Source organism: Meleagris gallopavo, chromosome 9 (assembly GCF_000146605.3).
Source record: "Meleagris gallopavo isolate NT-WF06-2002-E0010 breed Aviagen turkey brand Nicholas breeding stock chromosome 9, Turkey_5.1, whole genome shotgun sequence".
Taxonomy (NCBI): Eukaryota; Metazoa; Chordata; class Aves; order Galliformes; family Phasianidae; genus Meleagris; species Meleagris gallopavo.
The window spans coordinates 28,162-48,191 of NC_015019.2; the positions used below are offsets into that span (position 1 = coordinate 28,162).

Here is a 20,030-nt window from a genome sequence, read left to right on the forward strand (position 1 = left end):
CTGAATGTGTGCAGAACAACACAGCCTGTAAAATAAATACACTGAGCTAAATATTAACAAAGCCAATGAGGTTTCTGACTTGGTAAGGGGTGCATTTCCCATCTTCCAAGTTTCATGTCTAAATTTCTTATTGGAAAGACAAATGTGGCTTTGAGTGCTACAGTGGCCTTAGTGCTGCTTATTACTATACTGCTGTTCAGAACTGCCTGTGTTTGAGTACAGCTTGGTTTCACACAGTGCCCTTTTCTCTCTTTAGGTCCTCCCTAAATCCATGAAATGGCTGTCACCATGCAGATCTCCAAAGATGAGCTGGAGGAACTCAAGGAGGCCTTTGCCAAAGTTGGTAAGTGGGGACAGGGAGGGCACCTTGCCTCTGTCTACTGTGTGCTTGGAGTGAGTTTCTCCCATCCCTGGGAGTAGCAATGCCAGCAGGACGTGGGCACCCTCCTGCTCTTCATGCCCAACAGTCACTTGGCAGCATCACTGCTTCTGAGTGTTGCTTCTAGCCAAGGAGCACAAAGAGGAGGCCTGTTACTTTGGCCAGGCAACACTTAGTATCATAGAATCATAAAGGCTGGAAAGCGCTTCTAAAATCATCTCATCCAACTGTCAGCCCATCACCCCACTGCTTCAGGACTTGGTGCTGGGAGTGCTGGTTTGGGCTGTTTTGGCAGAGGTGTAGGTGCTACACTTCTGGTGTATGGAGGCACCGAGTTGGGTGTGCATGTAGCAAAGCCTAATTAGTAGCTGCATACCTGGCCATCACCTGTGGTGATGATAAAATGCTGTGTGGTTACTGTGGGCCCTCTGGTGGCTCCGTGTCTCCCTGGGTCCCACCTCCCTGGCAGCGGGAGATGCTTTGGGTTGCTCTGCCTGCTCCCACCCTTCCCCCTAGGCTGGTGTGGCAGGAGCCCATTGCAGGCTGCTTAGGGAAGCTTAGATGGGCAGAGAGCTGACATGACAGAGAGAAATTTTTTTCTGCTGGTTTGGCTTCCTTGTAGGGCTTATGGGAGGGAGGAGTGGGAGCAGGGTGGCAGCAGCAGGCTGAGGTCAGAGTCTGCAGCTGGGGCTGGAATGGGCGGAGTGGGTTGTGCAGGCAGTCCAACCCCGCTCCCCTCCCTGCTGCACATCCGTGATGCTCGAGTGCTGCCTCGCATCTGATTAAAGCTCTGGCTTGCTGTCAGTTCACAATCTGCAGCAATAAAAGTGGATTTCAAGGGTCACCGATTCTCACAGAACAGTGGTGGGACGTGAAACAAGTTGTGTTTTTGGCAGTTTGCTCTCCCATTTTGCCCTTCCCCCAGACCTTTAGGGCAGGTGGAAGTCAGTTGGCACAGAGGGCGGAGAGCGACCATGGTGCTTCTCAATGCATAATGCTTCTAAATGCAGATGTTGTTGAAAGTAGGATGCAGGTAGCCCGTTCTGTCCTTGGATAAACTTAAAATGATTAACCTGCCTGCAATGGAGTGGCTTTTTGTCAGTGAGGTTGGTAGATTGCCTTTGCTCTGGGAAACCTATGCAGATAGTGATTTATGTTAGGAAACCAGCTTGCTCTAAGGGAGGTGGATCTCTGTTCAGTTTAAATGAAAGTGTCAAAACATAAGTAACGAGAAATGTGGTAATTAACCATTAGTATATACCCACAGGTGTGATGAGCTCTGCTTGTCCTTTAAAAAAGCCTTTGGTTTGTATGGTTTAGGCATGGCACAACCCACAGACACTGCCATGCTGTTTGTCAAGAGCATCTTTACTGCTCTCTTTTGTGCCTGAAGGAGCCACCTCCACCCTGGACTCTATAGCTGTCTAGGCTGTTATAAGGTATTGAAGTTATCTGCAGCTCAGACAAGCAGCTCCCAGTATTCAACAACCAGCTATTGCTGCTTCTCTGTTTGCTCTTGGCCAAACGGTGGCACTTGGTAGAGGAGGAACAGCGGTACAGAATCTGCAGTCTTGCTCTGCTTATTTGTCTTCCTTCTCCCTGTTCCTAATAAGCGGAGATAAGGATCTTTTCTGGAAATGTTAAGTGCTTAAAAACAGCGCAGGCGAACATTTTGTTCGACGCTGCAAGGTGGTAAAACAATGCTCTGAAATGCTAGCTTATGGCAAACAGGGATCTGTGACCCCGCTCCAGCGCCCTGCTGAGAGCCTATGTCCTTAAAAGGAAATGTGTGCTTACTTTCCCCTCTTGCATCCTGTTATTTAAGCTATTTTAAGGGCTTGTCTGGAGGAAGCTGAGCCAGAACTTGAAGCAGCTTTTGGGTTTTGTTTTTTGTGGCTTTGCTGCGCCACCTGCGTATGGGCAGAAGATGGAGCCATCTATCACTGCTGTGACCTTTGGCAGGTTGAGCACGCTGGCACGATGCATCTTTCAGTGGAAATAGGAAACTTCAGATGTGCTGTAGTTTCCTTTCCATCAGGCAGATTATAATGAATCCAGGCTGTAGCTTGTCTGGTAAAACAATTTTGCTTTCTTCCATTAGTAATTCTGGGTCGTATGCCGAGGGATTTTGTTTGGGATAGCTTCTATTTTGACAGCCTCTTCAGCTGTTGGACGCCATTTCAGGTTCTGTTAGGAGCAGAATTTTAGACCTCCTCCTGTCCAAACACTGGCCCTGTTGCAGGACATCCAGCAAGGCACCATATGGTGGATCAGCAGTAATGCTGCACACAATTACAGAGCTTGCTAGTGCTGCAAAGGTGAATCTTGTAATGCTGCTACATGATATACTGACCGTGTTTTCAGAGGGGGAGTGTGAGCAGGGAGGGAGCTGCCTCGTGGGATGGGGTTTCAGGCCTATTTGTCGTGCTGACAGGGCTATGGCATAACACCTTTTTGACATGCTAGGAAAAGAATGGGTCCAAATTCCACTGCGCAGTGAGCTGCTAGTTACTGGGCTCTGCTGCCAAGCCAAATCCATGGGCTGGCACATCCAGCAGGCTTTAACGCTTAAATGTGCCTTTCTGTGGCTGAGCAGCTAGAGCTTGACGTGAGTCTGTCTTTACTGGAAAAACTCTGGCTTGGTGTGGGGTCTTGCATCTGAGCCAACAGACCTGCTTTGCTGGTACATCCCCTCCCACAGAGTCTGGGACATAGGTGTCCTTTTAATCTACGAAGTAAATCGGTGACAGCTTTTTCCCAGGATGCTGTAGAAAAGTAATTCCTAGAGGTGAGCGTTTGGGATGTTGTTAAGTGTTGGAAGAACTGTGTGGTGGAGACCCAAGGGTTTGGGGTGCACTAAGGTGTGTTTCTCACCAGTAAGAGCTCTTCCAATTGGTTATGTTATATGATGTAAAATTTCATTTTTAGGTGGTGAGCTGATCGGAAGGTGGGATGAACAGGTGTTTCTGGATTCACCTGTTTGTTTGGCAGCGTGGCAAAAGATTGTGGTTGGTTCATCCAAGCACAGGCTCAAGCAGTGGGTGTTGGCTTAAGGAGTGCTGGAGGTGAAATTGAAGTTCTATTTCAGGTTAATAGGCCCCAGAGATTAGCAAATCTTTTCCCTATCTGTGTTTGTTTTTTTCTCCTGGATATGAGATAGAAAAAAGATGCATATTACGTGGTTAGATTTAGCAGTAAGAAAGAAAGCTGTAACGGAAGAAGCTGTGATTTATCTGCAGGGGAAATAGCTCACTGATGACATCTCAGACTGGACTGTTTAACGAAGCTTGCCTTTGTAAGCTTATATTATTTTGGAATAAAATCTGAAATTGAAGGCCAGACAGCAGCCAGTTGCTATCGTTAATCATCGTCCCTAACCACTTTAATTCATCAGCATTATTGTAAACACTGACATTTCATGAAGTAGTTTAATGTATTTATTAATTGACTGGACTTGATGTTGTTCTTTAGTTTGAGAGCTAGGGACTGTTCCTTTGGACATCTGCCATAAGCATTTGAATTTCACTTTCTTGCTAACTTCTGAAAACAATCTTAAAATCCCATATGGATGTGGAAAATGAGGAGGGCTGGGGTGGTGGTGAGGACATGCTGCTTGCTGTAACATTTTTTTTTTTTCTTTTTAAATACAACTTAAAAGCCACTACTGACACATCATTAAAAGTAAATTGACTTTCAAAATTTGCTAGCAAACTGGACTTCTGAGCCACCCTGACTCTTTTACTGTAGAAAGTGCCTCCCTTGAAGCATAAATACTGACCCCTGTGACTGCAGTGTGAGATTCCCTTAGGAACAAAAGCCAGCATTGCTGGGGCTGGTGAGGCTCTCTTATTGTGCAGGCTGCTGTCTGCAAGGGTGTCTGGGGAGCAGAAGCTGCTGCTTGAGCTCAATTAAATTCTGTGGCCTTATGGAGAGTCTGCTGCCTTATAAATAGCACTCAACCTGCACCCTTCTGTGGCCGCAGCAAAGGCAGCTCGGTTTGTGTAGTCTGTAGACGTGACGCTATCTGCAAAGGGGCTGGGATGTGTTGACATGCAAAGCTCAAGGTTTCCACTTGCAGAGAAAGAAAACAACAAGCAAATCATGCAGGTGATCACATCTTGCTAGGCATGCCGTGCTGCTATGTCTTGGTAGCTGACTGAATGCCACTGCAGGGCATTCATAGGCATCACTGAAAGATCTGGCAGCATTTTTTTTTTTGTCAGCGATAAGTGGAGAACATCGTTATCAGCGTGATTAAAAAGTAAATGCTGTGCTGACTTAGTCTTTTCAGTTCAGAATGCAAAAACGTGCTGCATTTCATGACCTTCTATTTTTGATGCAGAAGCCAGCTGCGGTGCAATTCAGATGCAAAAAGTAACGCTCTGGAGATGATTTATGGCAACGCAGATGTTCTCTTGCAAAACTTTTAGGCCAGGCTTGGTCATGTGCACTGAGATCAGCCTTGCTCAGGTCTGCCTGGAAGCTGCTGTTGCACAAAGCCAGGCTGAGCTCGTGGCACACGCTGTGTCCCTCTCTGTGGGTGAGCTCTGTGCACTGAACTCATGCTTCCTGGGTAGTGTCTATTCGATGTGTGCTTCTTGGGCTTGGTACTTTTGGTGTGGGTGTCCCACTGTGTGCCTGCATCCTACACAGATCCTGCCATCAGCAAAGATGCATGGTCCTAAAACAGGTGTGCTGTGACCAGTCACTCTAGGACATCCTGCCTAAACTCTGTGTCTTGTGGACATCTGTTTCCATAAAGCACATTTGAGCACGGGAATGGTGTTTCTCCCCCACTTTCTGGAGCTTGTCCTGTTGGATGTCTGGTGTGTTTCGAAATTACCTTCTTCCATCCCTTTTCTTTCCCAGATCTCAACAGCAATGGGTTCATCTGTGACTATGAGTTGCACGAGCTCTTCAAGGAAGCCAACCTGCCTCTCCCTGGGTACAAAGTGAGAGAGATCATACAGAAGCTCATGATCGACAGCGACAAGAATAAGGATGGGAAGATTAGTTTTGAAGAGTTTGTCTATGTAAGTGCTATTGCTGAATTTCCAGCAGTCTAGGATGTGGTCTCAGGGTCTTCTTTTAGACAAAGCCAAAGAAACAGTCTGAAAAGGGTCGACTTGGCATAATTCTAGTTTTCCTTCCACAAACAGATTGCTTTTGAGGATTTTCCTGGTAACAGGCAGCTCCTTGGTCATATAGAGACTTCTACAGTCTTCTGTGCTGTTATTATCAGGCTGTAGATTTGGACAAAGAGGAAATGCATTGTTTTTCAAACAAAACAAAACAATTTTCTTCTACACGCTTTTCCTTTATGAAAAGCCCATTGGAGGCTGGAACTCTATTTCCATGTGGGGGTGGCAACTGGACAAAAGACTTCCAGTTCTCCAAGCTCTGAGGATTGACTGGGAGCAACTCTTTTTCCAGGCACGCAGATGAATGCTGTTTTCCCAGAGAAGCAGTGTAATTTCCTTTCTTAATTTAATCAGACTACAAATACTTGCTAAAGATTTGAGAGGGCATTTCAAGGCATACTTTGAAATTACTCTAGATGCCAATCTAGGAAACTTCAGATCTTTCAGATCTGTGTGTAGCCTTAAAAGGGAAGGACAGGAGTAGGGAGGTGGGAGAAGCTGGCGGATGGGTCCAATGTTTGGAAATAGATCAGATTTTATCAACTTGCTTTATTTTGTCTTCTCGAAAGGACAGTGCTTCCTCTGATGTGCTGGTGGTTCAGTATCCATCTCTTCATCCTTTTTATACTCTGAATGTTGGAAGAATGATGTCATAAAATACATGTAGAGGAGCTGTTCTCCTCCTACGTTTAGGGAGCTGTTCTCATGTCAACTTAGATTCACCACTTTCTGTTCCTTAATTGTTTTCAGACCCTCTGAACTTTTGAGTTCGGAGTCAACTAGTAAGTTGGGGTTTGTTTGCAGTTTGTGAACGCTTGCATGCTGGGTGCATGGTTCAGCTGTTGGTTTGAAGTGGTCCATAACTCTTTGCCCTAGGAAGGAAGAAATAAATCTCTTCTGTCAGACTTTAATGGTACCAATGATGAAGTAAGCATCAGGAAAATGTCTTACAGGCAACCAGGCTGTACAGCAGAAGCAGTGGTTAGTTGTAGGATTTTTGTGAGCAGAACTGTTGTTGTTTTCCAACTCTGAGCAATTTGGTTGGGATTTCTGGTACCAGGTAAGCCGTGAACCCCCTTGAGTTTGGGGTCAAGCGACTTGGTGATACCTCAGAATTAAAGCATGTCTTTTCAATGAAGCTCTGTAATCCCACTACTCCAGCAAATATAAAAATACGCACACTTTTTGATTTGTATTTTCAATTTGGCTGGAACCAGTTTTGGGGGGAATTGCAATAGGCTTCAAACCATTCAGTATTTGAATGACCTTCTATTCAAAGATCATTCATTTGGCCTTTCATTTGTTTAATGGTTCCTCAGTTCTGTAGGACCTCAAGGCCACTAGTGATGGCATGCAATCTGCAGAAACCACACGGTGTAATCCTGTGCTAAAAGAACTCTTCTTCCCTGAAATGCATTTTGACAGGTAGTCTAAGCCTGCTAGAAAAAAGCTTACCTGTTGTTACAGGTTATTGCAGATTAGATTGCATAGGCAGTGTACTGTGTTGATGTATAGGTGGTTTTTTGTTGTCTCCTGTGGGTTGTGGACAAAGCCTTGTGTGTGAACTAAAGCCACATGAGCACCTGGCTTACACTGAAAGGTTAAAATTGCACAACAGCTTTGGTTCTGTGGAAGCTGCTGCATGTGTATCTGCTTTCCTATTGCAAAGTTCTCACTTTTTGCTCCCGGTCTCATGAAATCCACGTGGGAAGGTAAATGTGTGTGGGTTACTGCAAACCTACTGCTGCTGCCTCAGTGGCCACTCACAGTTTGTGTTAGAGAGTGGGTCAGCTCTGCCCACTGCCCTTGTTGCATTTAATCCCACTACAACTTTGCTAGGCCCTTCACGTTTGCTGATTGTACCACAGAGTTTGCTTCAAAGCTGAGAAGCAGAATGTAGCTTTTTTTTCCTGTTTCTTTTTTGCGGCCCTCTCATTTTTTGAAGGCATTTTTTGTCACTCTAACAGAGCCCTTTCAATTGTAGATATTCCAAGAGGTGAAAAGCAGTGACATTGCTAAAACTTTCAGAAAAGCCATCAACAGGAAGGAGGGCATCTGTGCCATCGGGGGCACCTCAGAGCTCTCCAGTGAGGGGACACAGCACTCGTACTCAGGTACATCTCTGACTCTCTGCTCTTCTCTTGGGTGAGGGGAGGCAAAAAAGGAGCAGATTTCTGCTATCTGCCACATACTGTGCTTTCTCCAATAGCTGAATAATCACAGATCGAGGTGAAGAGCAGGACTGGATGCAGGGTAACGCAAGATAAGCAACGTGTAAATTAAACATGTGCTTATTTGTTTTGTTAACTGTGCTTGCTGATGAAGTCCTTGTGTCACATTTGGATGTGGCTAAGATGTAATGGGTAAATGGCGAGAACGTTCTGATAGATGGAAGTTAATTTCAGGTGTTTGTTTTTTTTTTTAAACTCTGTGTATTCAATAAAATAGTGGCAGTGTGTTTTTTTTCCTGGGCTATTGTAAGCACTTCTGGGAAAATTTTGCTATGTTGTGAAGAAGCCTGTATTAAATTTATATTAAAATGAATTAAATCTTAGAGGAAGAAAAATATGCCTTTGTAAACTGGATAAACAAAGCCCTGGAAAATGATGCTGACTGTAGGCACGTTATTCCAATGAACCCAAATACAGACGACCTGTTCAAAGCGGTGGGAGACGGGATTGTGCTGTGGTAAGTCATGATGGCTCCTGACTTTAAAAAACAAACAAAATAAACCCCCCAAATTTGATGGGTAGGGGAATTTCTGTTGCATGCTAGGCTGGTTTTGTGTGCCAATGTGTCTGTATAGTGTTGCATGTATGAAGAAGGGCTCAGTCACCCAGGCTTTACTGTCTGTGTGATGTGTCTGCTTTGGTACAAGCTTTGCTTTACCTTGTGACCTTTATTTCCACAGTTTCAAGTAATTCAGTTATTCAGGCGAAGACTGAGTAGAAAGTAGTTCACAATATAAAGTAAAAACGTGTTGTGTTTTCTGTTGACTAAAAATCCATTTTGCTCACACCTTCCCCACTAAGCTCTCAGTGTTTGCACTTGTTTTGGTGCAGTTTTTCTTGTCAGCAATAGTACATCTGTACAACAGGAGGAAGAGCGTTGTCTTACTACACTGCAGCACCTGACAACATAGCAATGAGTCTTCAGTAGTTCAGTGACTGCATTTGTGAATAATTCATGTGCTCTTTTTGCTCCAGCAGCTGAGATCAATGGTGGCTAGGGAGATGTTTAAGGTTTCAGGCTTAGCTATTAGTTTCAGATACATTCCAAATACGTTCTTGATAACATAAACGTGAACATCTGATTTACACAACCTTGATATAGAAAAACAAACCAAAATAACCCACAAAGATGAGGAGATAAAAGGAAATGTACTGTGGTGAGCATTGTAGTAATACAACAATTTGTTGAGATTAAAAACTGGATGTTGTTCAAATATTGCTATTTTTCCTCCTGATAGCAAAATGATCAATCTTTCTGTTCCGGACACAATTGATGAAAGAGCAATTAACAAGAAGAAACTCACACCGTTCATAATTCAGGTATGATACAGTTCTGTGTGTTGGCAGAAATGCACATTCAGAGTAATGGGAAACTCAGCACAGTGGCTCAAAGAATTATTGTGGAAATACGGAAAGGAAAGAGTTTTATAACTTGGATTGAATTATTAAAGGCAGTTTTGTCTGGTGTGTTATTGGTAATCACAGTGCTATGAGTACAGTTCAAAAGACAAGAATGATAACTTAATGACAAAATGGATAAAATGGCTCCTATGTTCCCTCCTATGTTGCTGTAGTGGTTAGATACAGTGCTGTCTTTTCAAAACACTACGGTTATTGGACTCTTTGAATTGCTTTGTAGCAAAGCAGGTTGGTTTTGCACAGATGCCCGCGTGTGCATGGATACCTTCATGCTTCTCCATCCATGTTCTTGTGGATTCCATTAGATGCAACTGACTAAAAGGGTGAAACTAAATACGAGAGGCTGAAATTAAACCCTTGTGCCTCCTTTGGTTCTTATTGGTTCAGCCTGCTGCTGGCAGCTCCATTAAAGCTTCAGACCAGGGCAGCTGGGAGCGTTTCCTCTGAGCTGTTGACGTGAGGACGAGGGGGAATTCCCCGCTCTGCCAGCGCTGGATGAGAGGCAAACTGGCATCTCCCTGGGCTGCATCTCACGTGGTTGTGTTGTCTGCAGGAGAACTTGAACCTGGCGCTGAATTCTGCATCCGCCATCGGGTGTCATGTTGTCAATATTGGTGCGGAGGACTTGAGGGAAGGGAAACCCCACCTGGTTCTTGGGCTTCTCTGGCAGATCATTAAGATTGGCTTGTTTGCCGACATTGAGCTCAGCAGAAATGAAGGTAAATGAAGCTCTCTAAGTGATAAGTTGCAGAGCATGAATGCCGACTTGCTCCCACGCTGCCGAGGGGCTCGATGTGCTGCTCCGGCCCGCGCTGCTCGTGCTGCCGCTTCTGGCCCCATCAGCTCTTCCCTCCCCTCTGCCGAAAGGGGAGCACTGGCCACCAGCTTCGTCGAGGGCCTGCGCCAGGCCGAGTGCCCGCCAGCTGGTTTGTAGCTGAGAAGTTGGCTTGCTTGGGTGTGATGTGCATGTTTGATGTGGTCCAAGTGGACGTTACAGCGCTTGTAGTTTGCTTTCGTAGAATGGCTTGGGTTGGAATGGACCTTTTAAAGCACATCCAGTTCTAATCCGTGCCATGGGCTGGCTGCCCCCTGCTAGTTCAGCTGCCCTGGGCCTCATCCCCGTGGCCTTGGGCACCTCCAAGGATGGGGCACCCACAGCTCTTGGCAGTAGAACCAGGGCAGAGGAAGGCTTCGGCTCCTTGGGAACGTGTTTGCGATGACTTTATTTTCTTCAGATCCCTCTTGCTGTGGGAACATCATGCTGCAGCAGTCTCACTGTGCTTGCTTGGTCCTTTGCTGAAACTCCTTCCTTCCATTCACAAGCATTTTCTTCCAGCACTGGCTGCCTTACTTCGTGATGGTGAAAATCTGGAGGACCTTATGAAACTATCCCCAGAAGAACTGCTCCTAAGATGGGCAAACTTCCACTTGGAAAATGCAGGCTGGCACAAAATCAATAACTTCAGCACAGACATCAAGGTACTGAGAGCTCTCCGGGCCACAGGTGTCTGGGAAAAGGCTGGGAGTTGCCAGGGCTGTGTTTGCATGCATCTGTGAGGCCCTTAATGCAGAGACAGGACCTTTCTTAACCTTAATCCTCCAAATAATAGGTTTAATGGAGGTTTCATTAATAGTATATTTAAGGAATCATAATGCTGCCATCTCTTGCCATGAAACTGTATGAATGTTTCCTCCAGTGGGATCCTGCTGCACAGCTGCTGTGTGTTTTAATCAGTGGTGTTCTTCATACATTTTCAATGTTCTTAATCCATCTTTAAAAAAAAAAAACAAAAAACAAAAAACAAAACTGTTTTCCAAGAGCACGTAAAAAAGGGCTGTGCTGCAGCTAACACAGACAGGATGCAATAATGAGCTGCATCCCTGGGGAGTGTGATTTCCATGTTCTCTTTGTGGGTGGTGACATTTCATCCAAAACGTCACAGGCCTGGGAGAGGAAGGGAGATGAGACCCCTTGTTCTCTACACTCAGCTAAGTATTAATGTGAGTGGGGAGGCTCACAGATGATTTTTCAGATGCAAGGGGTGGCTCTCTTCTCACTCTTTGTAGTAGTGAAAACCAGGGGGTGATGCTTCCTGGTCAATGGGGAATTTTTGCAAGCTGACCCCATCACATTTCTGGAGTTTATTTGCTTGGCTAACAATTGGGAGGAAGGAAAGCACGACTGGGATGGAGGCCCACATGGAAAAGCACACAGCAGAGTGTGCAGTAAAGGCAGAGTTCAAGCAGTTAAAAACCATAATTATTCACCTTAAATATTTCTAACCTCTTCCTTTTGTTTTCTTTTCTGCTGCCTGGATTTCTGCCATCATGCTCTGTTATTGTCTGTCAAGCTTACAGATTTTGGTAATTCAGTAAAGGTACATAAGCCAATTAGACATGGTGACTTGATAAAGATGAGCTTGAAATGAATTGTTATGGTGTATGCGCTGCTGTGCAGGAAACCTGAGCTTTATTTTTCATCCATTTCAGGATTCTAGAGCTTATTTCCACCTTCTCAATCAAATTGCACCCAAAGGGCAGAAAGAAGGAGAGCCTCAGATCGATATTAACATGTCGGGTTTCAATGTAAGTATTCAGGCTGTTGTGTCCTCACACTGTACAGCTGCTACTTGTGACCCTGCAATTGCCCTCATGACTTCTAGGTGACCTGGTATCTTAATTTCAAGTGTGTGTAAAGTGTCAGTGGGCATGTACGCACCTTGGGTATGTTTTAAATGAGTGACTCTTGCAGACCTGATCACCGTCTGCCAACTAACATGAATAATTGAGAAATATTTTGCATTTTTTCTGTGTTTGGGGGCATGCCGACTTCTCCTTTTGACCCAATAATTTAATAATAATGGAAAATGTAGAAACTTGGAAAGGGCTATACTAAGAAAAGCAGACTCAAACAGGGACAAGTGTACCAACAGCAGAAGGGATTAATGCGGATGCTTCATCTCTTCAATTGCTGAATTGATTAGCAACTGATGCCTAGTGAAGGCGGGTGGAGTGGTGACATTGCTCCGGCAGCTTCCCATCTGCTTTGCAGCCCGATCTCTTCTCTGACAGCTCTTGTCTCTCGTGTTGCTGGCAGGAGAAGGACGACTTGCGCAGAGCAGAGTACATGCTGCAGCAGGCAGACCGGCTCGGGTGCCGGCAGTTCGTCACGCCGGCTGATGTGGTCAGTGGAAATCCCAAACTGAACCTGGCCTTCGTTGCAAACCTTTTCAACAAGTACCCAGCGCTTACCAAGCCTGAAAACCAGGACATTGACTGGACTCTGCTAGAAGGTGATGGTCCTATCAGTCACAAAATATCAGTAGGAGGGAAATATCTCAAGTGAGCATTTGTAGCACAAGAGGCTGTGCCCTGCGGAGGCACCTATTGATGTAACACCTGTGATTTGAGGTTTCGGTGCTGCAATGGTTGTTTACTCATTTTGGGCAGGTCAGGAGGGTACTTGAGGGCCTGTTTGGCTGCTCTGGATCTGGAGGAGCACTGCCAGTGGCTTCCCGTGCCAGGGCTGGGAAGGTGGTTTTGTAGTTTCCTGCCACAGGGAGAAACACCTCAATAATGTGGTGAGATGTTCACAGCAGCACAAATTGTTGGCAGAACTGGGATAAGGGTGTTAGCGAGCTCCATATGAAAGACATTCTTGCTCCATTTTGTTTCAAAATGTATGGAACTTGTGCCTGGTGAAATCAATCTGATACCAAAACAAGATCAGAGCAACGCTCCTTCTTTAAAAAAGTTACAGTGGAAATAATTATATTTTTCTACTCTGAGCTGTGCTGCTCAAAACTCCCCCCTCTTACAAGGAGGAAACCCCTCTCAGCTCTGAACTTGCAGAAAGTTGCATGAACTCTTTCTCTTTCTTTTAGGAGAGACCCGTGAGGAACGAACCTTCCGTAACTGGATGAACTCCCTTGGTGTGAACCCCCACGTAAATCACCTCTATGGGTAAGCGTTAGGCTCTTAGGAAAGACCCAGCTTAGGTCAGACTGGAGATGTGCCCACACCAGTGTCCTGCTGCTCACAGTGCTGAAGAAGTAGCTTGAGAAAGGCTGCTGGGGAATAGGCAGTGCTCCTCCCTGCAGCCCTTAGCTTAAGGAATTCTGGTGCTGGCACACCAGGAATTGGTTTTAAGGACTGAAGATGGTTTGTTTTCTCCTCCCTGTCATAAATTAGTACACTGAGTTCCCAATGCTTGTACATCTTAAGCAACAGGATCTAAATTCATATGCCATCTAATTTTCAGGCTTGATCAAATCATTGTAGTTCAGAGGCAGGGTATTCTGGACCCCTGTGGTCAATGGAAACAGGTGTCTGCCTCTGGATATTTTGTGTAGCAAAATTGTTTTCTGGATCTGGTGGTGGTTATCATGTGAAAACCTGCATTAGCTTAACAGCTACTCAGTGTTAAACATGGAGTATTTCTTCTGCATTGAAAATCATAAAATGTTTTCCTTTGTAGAGTTACTAAAATTGCAACAACTTGTAAATAGTAGTAATTATCCATGATATAACAATATCAGAGTGTACTTCAACCCTTACATGTCATGTTTTGTTCCATTTTTAGTGATCTTCAAGATGCACTGGTAATACTACAATTATATGAAAAGATCAAAGTTCCTGTTGACTGGAATAAGGTTAACAAACCCCCATACCCTAAGCTTGGAGCAAATATGAAAAAGGTAAGCATTTCGATACAATTTCAAAGCAGCCATGAGCACCAGGAGCAGAAATAAAAGTAAACTATCTAGAAATTCCTGTTTGAGGTTTCCATTCAAGTGAGTGTGTTTGTGAGTGATTATTCTTTGCACTCTTTTCCTGTGTAGCTAGAAAACTGTAACTACGCTGTTGATCTGGGAAAGCACCCAGCCAAATTCTCCCTGGTTGGCATTGGAGGACAGGATCTGAACGATGGAAACCCAACGCTGACACTAGCCTTAGTCTGGCAGTTGATGAGAAGGTAAGGCCTGTCTCAAACACACAAAACTTTTGATTGCAGTGCTGAGCTTGTGAAGATTTCTACCAGGAGGGCACTGGAGCAGTGGAACAGATCACCCACAGAGGTTGTGAAACCTCTGTCCTTGGCAAGGTTTCAAGACTCAGCTGGATAAAACTGGCAGGGCTCATCCTGCTGCTCATGGGAAGCTGGAGCAGAGACCTCCAGAGTGCCCACAGTGGATCTGTGTGCGTGCTGCTGTCTAGAATCACCTCTCTCACCTGCTCAAGGCTGACCTGCATGTAGGAACCCAAAGCAGGACTATTTACCCAACATCTCTGTTCTAATGTTTAGTAGAAAACTGTAATGGGAGGAACATTCCACTGCTGTTTCATAACTCCCGAAGTGGAATAGGGGGAAGGAGAAACTTAAGAAAAATGGATATTAACTTAAAACAGATGATGAAGTTGATATCCTTTTTTCTTGTCATTTAATTCTTCTGAACTAGATGAACAAAATAAGTTATATCTGCAGTCCTGTTGTGTGTCATCTCCATACGTGGTACTAGAGGCCAGAATACTAACAAAAGATTTGATCCAAGCCTCTAGGAAGTGTGCATTACCCCTCTGAACAAATTGCTGATGTTTGAACAGCTTAAGAGCGCCCTGAGCCCAAGCAATTTTGTGAACTTTCATTAAAAGACTTGAAAAGCTTACTGCTTTAATATAAATCACATTTCATGTAAGATAGAGGGCTCTTTGTTTTTGCTGAAGGGTTTGCTGCCATGGACTTGTGTTGGCTCTTGTTGCATCCAGGCTGTGTGCTCTCTGCGTCTCAGCCCAGGCTCTGAGCCTAACCTTGTTGTCTCTGCTCGTGCTTAGGTACACATTGAATGTCCTTGAGGACCTGGGTGATGGTCAGAAAGCCAACGATGACATTATAGTCAACTGGGTAAACCAGACACTGAAAGAAGCTGGGAAGTCCACCTCCATCCAGAATTTCAAGGTGCAGGTTCCCCTCTTGCATCCAGAACAAGATCCAGACTGTGCTGGGAACTAAGTGGCTTTGGGCTGCCATAGAGGAATAGCAGTGAGACTAGTGAGCTGTGATGGGATGTTGTCACAAGAGGGGAGGAGTGTGATTGGTCTCTAGGGGAGCAGTGGGGGCTGAGGTGCCATCAAGTGTTGAAGCTGGAGTTGGCAAATGTTTTAGGCATTGTCCCCTGGGGTCTGGTCAACGGGATGGATCTGCTGCCTGTAAATGCTTTGCAGACTGGTTACAGTAAATTGGTGTCCTGATCTCATGTTATTACCAAAAGAGAAGCAGCACTTTAGTTTCCCTGTGGTCCAGCTGGGAATAATCACTCACAGTCCTGCTTGGAAATAGCTTGTTTAAAGCTTGTTTTGTTGCACATTGCAGAGCAGTTGAAGTGAGGTGAGAAGTACACTTCAAGATTAGATATTCATCTTTGTTTCTCTGCTTTTATTTTCCAGGACAAGACTATCAGCACAAGCTTGGCAGTTGTGGACTTAATAGATGCTATACAGCCTGGCTGCATCAACTATGACCTTGTAAAGACTGGTCATCTATCAGAAGATGACAAACAAAATAATGCTAAGTAAGTCTATCATCTTGAAAGCTGCTTTGCTCTGGGAGAGTGCACCTACTATGCCATGACTTAAAGTTGCAAGTGTTTTTACTGTATTTCTGTGGTTTTCAATCTCTTTTTACACTTAATCTTTTAGACAGGAAGTCCTTTTTGGAACTGAATTGCTCTTCTCCTCAGTAATGCCTGAGGAGTGCTTGGCTGGACTCTTGCCTGTTTAGAGGAATGCAGAATAGCCCAAGCACTTCTTAGGAGAGAAACAGAGATCACTGCTGTTTGTTCAGGCTTGGGAAATGTTCAGCCAGCCATCAGGATTTTGAGACTGAACCCTTGCCTGTCTCTCATCTTGTTGAATCATCATAGATTGTCAAGTTTAAAGTACACCTTTTAAATCCTGCCTTTGGAATGTGTGTTCTGCAGCTCTTCTGCAGTGGCAGAATGACAGGAAGTTTTCACGTAGATAACAGCCTCTCGATTATTCCTAAGAAGCAAACAGAAGGAGGAATATAAATGTTAGCTGATTAGTCGTCAATTATGCATGCTAGCTATTAGCCCTAACAAATATAAATGACAACTTTTAACTGCTGATAAAGTGAGCTTGACAGTTCAAAGGTGAGTTTGCACGAGAGACACTTGCCTGTGCTGTTGAAAAGGAACACGGCAAAAGTTTCAAACAGATGTATAAACTGGTGTGAGAGAACTACTGCACATCCTGAAGGCTGAGCTGAAATCAAGTACAGTAGATGAGATGGTGTTGGATAGGGCAGGAACTGGTTTCTTGGTTATGGGTTCCAGTCCATGTGCTGACAGAGTCTTCTTTCCATGGCAAATAGGTATGCTGTATCCATGGCAAGAAGAATTGGTGCCCGAGTCTATGCTCTTCCAGAAGACCTTGTAGAGGTGAAACCGAAGATGGTCATGACCGTGTTTGCCTGCTTGATGGGCAGAGGGATGAAGCGAGTATAAAAGGGTTGATCCTTGTAAAAATTAAAACAAATAAACAACAAAACGCAACAAAAACCCAACCTGCCACCCTGGGTGCATGAGTAGCAGACCAGCTGTGTCCACGTTGAAATGCTGTTGGCCTAGGAACTGCTGAAGTTCAAGGGATGTTGTTTTGCTTTGCAAGACAAGCGTATCAAAATTCTCAGGGAGAGGAGTCTTAACCAACAGATGTGCTCTTTTCCCAAAGGAAAGTTTAACTTATCAAGAGCTCACAGAAATGCATTCACAACAGATCAGCATCTTACAGTGCTGCTCTGGAGCTGTTTTACCACGTTAGTTCTCCAATTCTTGGTGTGTAGTTCTTGATTTTTTTTCTTTTTTCCTTTTTTCCTTTTTTTTTCCCCTGAGGGCTATATAAGGTGGTTGGTATTAATTGTAATGGGAATGAATTTTATTTCTATCTGCAATCTGGTTTAATTGCTGTCATTTGGTCCAAGCACATTTTAGGTTTGACCACTTCCTTAACATTGCAAACAAAGCTACCATACAAGTTGGGGCCTGCAGGGCAGCTCACAATGCTAAGTGAGAAATGTGTGACTTGGAAGATGGATCTTCTTCTGGTATTCTCTTTACATGGTGCTTTTTTTTTTATACATATCACTATTTTGATTACTTTACAAATAAAGCATGGCAGTTTTTTTTTCTCTTGCTGCTCATAAAAAAAAAAAAGGGTTTTTTTGGTATTTTTAAGTTAGACTTTATCTGAGAATACCACCATCCTTGAACTTCTCACAGTAACACCTGATATCACGTTGCTGAGGGCACAGCTGCACATGAGAATGGAAGTGAATGCATTTTTGTATGCATCTTGGTTCAGTTGTGTGTACCTAGAACATAATTTTTACAGAAATCTGCATGAGAAATATAACTTTTTTTTATTTAAAATGCTGTTGAATATAAAACCATACTACACTGTGGGGAGGTTTTGTGCAGGGAAGAGGCAAATATTATGAACAGCAGGGTTCAATAAACTGAAGAGCAAATGTGCTGGAATATAGAACTATTTTTACAGATGAAAGGAAGCATTGTCGCCAAAGAAGGAAGATGCTGTATCCATAGGAGTTAATATTATCTTGCTTTGGCAAGCTGTTTGCTATATTTTGAGATCATATTGCTATTCTGAGCTATTCAAAGTGATGTAATATGGTGGCAAAGCATTAGTTGAAATAAAATAAAATTAAAAAAACAAAAAACAAAACCAAAACCATTTAAATACAATTTTCTTTCTTTGCATTGGCCCAGCATGGCAGCCTGCAGCCTGCTCTCAGTTGCTGGTAGCTTTGCTTGTCTGTATGTTCTGCACCAGGTCCATTGATCTGTGAAAGCCTTCAAACTGAGGTGTGTTTGAGGGAGTTGTTTGAAGTTTGGTTGTGTAACTGACAACAGTTATTTTTGACTCATGCTCTTACAGATCAGTGGATCTCTTTGTTGCTTCTGTGAAACCTTGCTCTTGAAACTGTGACTTGCTGTGTGGCTGAAGGTGATGCCTGTGGGAGTAGAGTAAAAGCCCTGTTAGCTCAAACCACAGGAAAAGTAGGATGAAAAGCTGTTGCCAGTCAGAGATGTGCTACCCAGGTTCATGAGTAGAGACTCCAGGGGTGAGGGGTGGTAGTAGCAACCAAACGTGGTTTTTGAGCCTCGCTGTAGTGTGAGGGATTGCCCCATAGTCGCTGTTCACTAGGGAAGTGTGTCCAGCTGCCAAAGGGAAGGAATGACCCCCAAAGCAGATTTCTTCTCTAGTACAGCACGTGAGTGAGAGTGTGGGTGTTGGGTGAGCTTTGCCAAAAGGTGAGCTTGACACGCCAGAAGTTCCCAGCACAAACTGGGGCTTCAGTGAAAACCAAGAACAACTGGAGTGTGGGATCGGTGTCACGTAAACAAACTTCTGTGACCCCAACTATATGAATCAGAGGTGGGTTGTCCCCCTTTAGACCTTGTCTTGCAGCTGTGTGAGTGACTTTTGTTCAGCAGAGAAAACAAGGAGGTGTGTTTCGTGCAGCACACGTTGCAGCTTGTTTGCTGATGAGGTGGGAATAAACTCGTTGATTAACTCAGATTACAGGTTGCTGCCGGAGCCTCTCGGACAAATGAGGTTGCTCAGCTGTGGGCTTAATCCACTTCAAACCTCCCATCTGCACTGAGTCATTCTTGGAGGAGGGTATGGGAATCCAGCCACCAAACATGTCGTTCTCCATCACCGCTCTGCAGTGGTGCCGGTGTGAAGTTATTGCTGTCATCGACGGTGCTCCTGAACCGTCTATAAAATCACGTTCTCGTTTTAAGTAAGGACGTATTGCGGAGCAGCAGGGGATGCACGTCCCAAAGAGCCAAGCTGCAGGCACGGAGCCAAAAGGCTGCGGAGCCACGAGATGGAGCCGTACGGCCCCAGCGCTGCTGCAGGGCCGGGGGGCGCGGCGTGCGGTGCGGGCGCCCTCCGGGGGCCGCTGCTCCACGCTGCAGCTGCTTTGCTGCTTTACTGCATCTCTCCTCCGCCTAACGTCTTCCCTCTCTTGTGCTTTCCAACGGAAACATCTAATTGGATAGGGATGAGTTTAATATTTTGCACAAACCTGTCACGAGTCTGAAGCGCGGGCTCACAGAGCACGGTGTTGTTTTATTGTGCAGCCACAGCTCGTCCATTTGCACGTGCTGCAGTTGTGCACTGCGCTTCACAACAGCTTTGCTCACAAGCTACAGAATGATTTGATGTCGACAGCAGGGCTTTGCTCCTCTGTGAGGCAAGAGCCTGTTATCACCACACTGGGTGCACTGCAGCCACCCACACCTTCTAGTATAGATTTCCTAATGTTTGAACTGAGGCTAAGTAAGTCCAAAACAAGGTGCTGTCAGACTTCTTCCAAAAAACCATCACTATGACACTGCAGTAACACCAACTACTGCAAAAATTACAAAGGAACTGTGCTGTACCACAAGATTCATACTGTGTCACAGCCACGTTAATACCATAAAACCTACCTACCATTACCTAACCTACCATAAAACTGGCATAATCACATCACAAGATGTCACCTCTGATCACCACACACTCATTGAGCCAATATGACTCCAGTCCAGCCGAAAACCTCTACAGCCACCAAGCTACTGTAATAAATTGACCGAGGGCAATGCAACAACATCATACTCCAATTTCAGATGATGTCCTGGTGTTATGCACTATAGCAGTGTGAGTTTAGAAAGCACTAATACCATCTTCCACCATAATACATTCCAGGTGTTACCACACTGCTAGTCTACTATAATTGTAGTTACTATATAGTGAAGAGAGTTTGAAAGTCTT

At 44.7% G+C, this 20,030-nt stretch overlaps 1 protein-coding gene across 1 annotated transcript; it reads left to right on the forward strand.

The window, feature by feature from the left end:
• The first annotated feature begins 233 nt into the window (after positions 1-233).
• LOC100545275 (plastin-3) lies at positions 234-17,923 on the forward strand. The gene is made up of 15 exons (XM_010714964.3): positions 234-343; positions 5,249-5,412; positions 7,505-7,634; positions 8,076-8,208; positions 8,990-9,071; positions 9,724-9,889; positions 10,507-10,649; positions 11,661-11,756; positions 12,268-12,463; positions 13,055-13,133; positions 13,753-13,867; positions 14,012-14,145; positions 15,003-15,126; positions 15,615-15,739; positions 16,561-17,923. The coding sequence occupies exons 1-15, from the start codon at positions 277-279 to the stop codon at positions 16,691-16,693; spliced, it is 1,887 nt and encodes a 628-aa protein (XP_010713266.1). The 5' UTR covers positions 234-276; the 3' UTR covers positions 16,694-17,923.
• Positions 17,924-20,030: the final 2,107 nt, after the last annotated feature.